The sequence below is a fragment of the Rattus norvegicus genome, chromosome X (assembly GCF_021556685.1).
Source record: "Rattus norvegicus strain SHRSP/BbbUtx chromosome X, alternate assembly SHRSP_T2T, whole genome shotgun sequence".
In the NCBI taxonomy this organism is placed as follows: Eukaryota; Metazoa; Chordata; class Mammalia; order Rodentia; family Muridae; genus Rattus; species Rattus norvegicus.
The window spans coordinates 92,225,924-92,231,334 of record NC_141554.1 but is presented as its reverse complement, the minus strand read 5'-3'; the positions used below and the strand labels follow the sequence as shown (position 1 = coordinate 92,231,334).

The window sequence follows — 5,411 nt, the reverse complement described above, 5'->3', positions numbered from 1 at the left end:
ATCAGATCACCATGGACTAAGGCTGGTCTTCAGTAACAACAAAAACAACGGAAAGTGCACAAGCACGTGGAAGTTGAACAATTCTCTACTCAATGACAACTTAGTAAAGAAAGATATAAAGAAACAAATAAAAGACTTTCTATAATTTAATGAATATTATGTCACAACATACCCAAACTTATAGAATCCAATGAAAGCAGTTCAAAGATGAAAATTCATAGCCTGCAAAATGAAATTGGAGAGAGCATACACTAGCAATCTGACAGCACACCTAAAAGCTCTAGAACAAAAAGAAGCAAATACGCCCAAGAGGGGCACACAGCAGAAACTAATCAAACTCAGGGCTGAAATCAACCAAGTAGAAATAACTATATAAAGAATCAACAAAACCAGGATCTGGTTCTTTGAGAAAATCAACAACATAGATAAACCCTTAGCCAGACTAACCAGAGGACACAGGGGGAGTATCCAAATTAACAAAATCAGAACATAACAGAAACTGAGAAAATTCAAAAACTTACCAGATCTTATTTCAAAAACCTATACTCAACAAAACATAAAAAGTCTGGAGGAAATGCACAATTCTTCTAGGCAGATACCAGATACATAAAATATGCTGCGACATATAACAAGGACACATGCTCCACTCTGTTCACAGCAGTCAGAAGCTAGAAAGAACCCAAATGCCTTTGAACAAAAGAATTGATACAGAAAATATGGTACATTTGCACAATGGAATACTACTCAGCTATTAAAAGCAATGACTACATGGAATTCTTAGGCAAATGGATGGAAGTAGAAAATATCATCCTGAGTGACGTAACCCATTCACAAAACATCACAGATGGTATGTACTCACTGATAGTTGAACATTAGTCCAAAAGCTTGAAATACCTATGAAAAAATTCACAGATCATATGAAGCTCAAGAAGAAGGAAGAGTAAAATGTGGATGTTTCAGTCCTTCTTAGAAGGGAGAACAAAATACTCATTGGAAGAAATACCTGGACAAAGAGTAGAGCATGGACTGAAGGAAAGGTCATCCAGAGACTGCCCCACTTGGGGTTCCACCCCATATGCGACTATCAAACCCAGTCACTATTGCTGATGCCAAGAACTGCTTGCTGCTAGGAGCCTGATGTGGATATCTTCTAAGGGTTTCTGTCAGAGTCCTACTGATACAGACGAGGATGGTTGCAGCTAACCATTGGACTGAACATGGAAACCCCAAAGGAATAGTTAGAGAAAGGACTGAAGGAGCTGAAGGGGTTTGCAACCCCATAGGAAGAACAACAATATCAACCAATCAGACACCCCCAGAGCTCCCAGGGAGTAAACGACCAACCAATGAGTATTACATGGAGGCACCCATGACACCAGCCACATATGTAGCAGAGGATGGCATTGTCCAGCATTAACATGAAAAAAGGCCCTTGGTCCTATGAATGCTTTTTTTCCCCAATGTAGGGATGTAGGGTAATGCCAGGGTGTTGAGGTGGGAGTAGTTAGGGAGTAGTTCTCATAGAAGCAGGTTGAGGTGGGAAAGGTATGGGGGGCAGTAATATTTGAAATGTAAATACATAAAATATCTAAGAAAAATAAAATTAAAAAAAGAAGGAAAGCAATAAACAATACATGAATGAGGAGACGGAAATATGTATATCAGTACAGTAGTTGTAGATATGAGATATTGTTATTACAATGATATCTCCTGATTTGTACATTATAGGATAAAAGATAACTCACTTTTAAGGTCAATTGATTACTCTAAACAATTGAGAGTGTTTTTCATTTAAAGAAAGAGAGAAAGAAGGCACCAAATAACACATTTAAAGATGAAAAAAGAAATGCTAAAACAGATACTAATGAAATCTGGAATACCCTGAGGATATATTACAAAGGTATTGTAAAACTTTTATTCGCCTATTATATCTGTCTTCTCAGAGTCTTAATGTTGAGTAATGTCACCTTTGTGTAGTTCTTTCAGGACTCTGGCTGGCTGATTCAGTTCAGCAATTCTGGCTATTCTGGATTAAACTCCTCTCAACGCTTACTGCTTTCTCTCAGCTTCTCACTGAATTGGTCTGCTTGGTCTCAAAATAATTCTGGCAATGTGTTCTCATCTCTCTCTTTTTTTTCTTTCTGATTCTTTGGCTACAACTGCCTCTGATGACATGGACTGAACTTCATGAACTCAAGAATGAGCTCAATTCCTTTGCACTGCACTCACTCTATTGAGTCCCAACTGACTGCACTGAACTCTACTCAACAGAACTGAATGAACTGAATCTCTCTCCCTGTGCTGCTTTTAAATTGCTTTTCTGTTGAAAGTTTGGCATATCCTATCTCTTGACTCACTTTGTAAAATCTTTCTTTGATTTATCCATTTGTGTTCCCCTCAATTAAACATCAAATTTGGGGTTAAAGCTGTTTGGATTCCAGTCAGTGGTATTAAAGTTGTAAATTAAGGGTGTGTGTATTCTAGCCCAATCACACAGACCTAGAAGGTCTTTTGTTTATCAGAGCATCCATATTACTGGACTAAAATTCCTGTACAATATGTCATGAAAATGTATTTCCTACTAATGCAGAGACTATAACACTATATGAATACTTTATAGATACATTGACCTATCAAAATTAAACCAAGATAAAATAGTTGAGATAGATCTAAAACAAGCCAAAAAGAGTGACAATATAATGGAAAAATTTCCACCTAAAAAATCTCATGTTTTGTCCAGAAGGATTTTTTGCAGAATTCTGCAAGACCTTCAAAGAACTTACTCAAAATATGGAGTAAAGCAGAGTGCAAGGGAGATGATAGAGAAACAGGGATGAAAATTACTAAGTTTCATTATATGAGCATATATAACTGTCAAAAACAAAATTTAAAATGAAATTTGAATTGCCATACTCTATTTCTGGAATGGCAATTTGAGACTTAGTGATCTCTTTCCTTCTTACAAATGTTGAAGCTGAAATTATTCCAACTAACACTGTTTCCAAAAATGATTTAAGAAGATAAAATGTATTGTCTTGAAATTTCTCAATAATGAGAAATGAATTAGATAAACCAAAACACACTGCTTTTTGCTCTTGCAGGAGTAGAAATGTAGGTCATATTGACCAAATTTTAGCTTTACGATATCAGAGACCCTAAATTACAGCTTTCTAGATTAGTATGTTTTGGTACCTACTGAAAATCTTTCTGAGCTTCATACAACAGAGGTTGCGTTCATACATCCACAGAATTATTTTCATGTGGAGAATTTAAATTTTCACCAAATCCTAACAACTCAAGCGTTTTGAAATTAGAGATTAATGTTAAATAAGTAAAACAAAATAAATATAAATTACCTGAGTATAATTTCTGTTTTAGTAAATGTTGTAGATTGATTCCCTTTTCCACATAAAATATCTATAGCTTGTTTGGGGAGATTTATTGTTACAGATTTCCTGTGATGCAGATAATTAAAACTAACAAAATACATTATCCAAACTCAGTGAACACACTAAAAATTGGCAGTAGTAAACTGCCAAATTGAAGTTGTCCATGAAATTACCATGCCAAATGTTCAGAAATATTCATCTAAAGAGATTACTCTTATCTTCCCAAAAATTATGAAACCACTTTACTTTGGCTTTCATACTTATATTCATGCAGATATGAACTCTAACACAAAATAAACTGTACATAGGGAAAAAAAGAGTTGAAAGCGTTTAAAAACTCACCCATTAAAATCTGGCCAGCACCATCATAAGCACCTGTTTTTGAGCCTTTTCTTTCTATTATCTGTATTACTAATAAAGATAGTTATAGAAAGAGAGAGAAAGAAGAATGGCTTGGTGTTGAGGACTCTCCGGCGTAGAGATATTGAGAATAACCCTGAACATCCTTGACTGAAAATTGCATGATGTTTAATATTATGTAAATATATAGTTCTTAAAGCCCAGGGGAGCAGATGAAGTTAAAAATTTGTTTATGCTGAATATCATGGATAGTGATTTCATCAGAAAACATTGAGGTATTTAGCAAAATTGAGATGTGATAATGGAAAAGATTTCTGAACAGGGGGAATAATATGGAATAGAAGACGACATTACAAGATAAATCCGGTTGAAAATAAATGAACCCACCAGAGTTCAAAGGACTGTTGTTGGGGAAATTATGGGTTGGGATTTTGCTTCTTCTGCTCCTCCATTTCTGCTGCCTTCTGTACAGCAGCATCAACCAACATGTAGAAGTTGCTAAAATCGGGCTTTTCCACTGGCCATGCAAGTTCAGGTGAAGACAGAGGATCGCTGATTAAATTCCTGTCTTCTTTTTCTTTCTCGCCTTCTGAGATCACCTTCTGGCCAAGATAAGACTCCAGATCTGACATTTTCTCTTGAGATTCTTGGCATATTGGCACGGGCAAATCCTGCATTTTTGATTTAGCATTAAGCTGTGTCTTGACCTCATTGGATGGATTGGAGTGCTGTTTCTGGGCTGCATTGGCAGCCTGGTCTTTGTGGCTAATGTCTGGATTTTGAAGAATTTCTGGGAGAAGGCGTCTGCGGGCATTTGTAAACCAGTTGGAGACCTGCAAGTAAGATAAATTGGTCTTCTTGGACAGCTTTTGTTTGTCTGCTTCAGTAGGATAGGCATTAAACCTGTGCTTAGAGAGCCAGTCACGGAGGATCCTCACGGACTCGGGTGGCAGCAGGTATCTTTTCTGAAGCTTCTGGCTGTCACGAAACTTCTTCTTACAGGTTCTCTCAAGTCTTATCCTGCTCGAGGTGCCTTTTTTATTAGTGTCCTGGGTTTCCTCCGGACTACCTTCAGCCTCCTCCATGTTCTAGAGGACTGCCTTCAGTGGCTTAGAGACCAGGGATGACTGAAGTATGATCCCGGGAGATCCAGGGAAGTCCTTCACTGATTTCTGAACTGGATCCTCATTTGTTGCCAGACACCTCAGCCAACTGGCTCTGTGATGTCACAAACTCTCTATGCTTGTCCCGGGTAAACTTCCCACCTGTACATCCCTATACATTTTGTCTCTACATTGTCTGTTTTACTTTACATTTTTTTTCTTTTTCAACATATCTTCAATGTATTTGTGTATGTGTTCTTACTCTGTTTTTATATAGCTTTCATATTTTCTCTACAGGTGTCAATTAAGTACATATTCTGGAGATTAATATTGGCATTAATATAAAAATTCCATTTATTCTCTCTTCTCTTCTCTTCTCTTCTCTTCTCTTCCCTCCCTCCCTCCCTCCCTCCCTCCCTCTCTCTGTCTCTGTCTCTGTCTCTCTCTCTCTCTCTCTCTCTCTCTCTCTCTCTGTTTCTGCATGTGTACAGGTGCAAAAACCATGCGATCATGTTGTGGTCAAATGACATTTGTTATTCTGTCCTTCTATCATGTGGAT

General features: G+C 37.2%; 1 protein-coding gene across 1 annotated transcript; it reads right to left on the bottom strand.

Moving 5' to 3' along the window:
• Positions 1–3,895: 3,895 nt before the first annotated feature.
• On the bottom strand, positions 3,896–4,951 carry Tgif2lx2 (TGFB-induced factor homeobox 2-like, X-linked 2). Its single transcript, NM_001433432.1, has one exon. It carries the CDS (start codon positions 4,832–4,834, stop codon positions 4,166–4,168), a length of 669 nt encoding a protein of 222 aa, NP_001420361.1. The 5' UTR covers positions 4,835–4,951; the 3' UTR covers positions 3,896–4,165.
• Between the last annotated feature and the right edge of the window lie 460 nt (positions 4,952–5,411).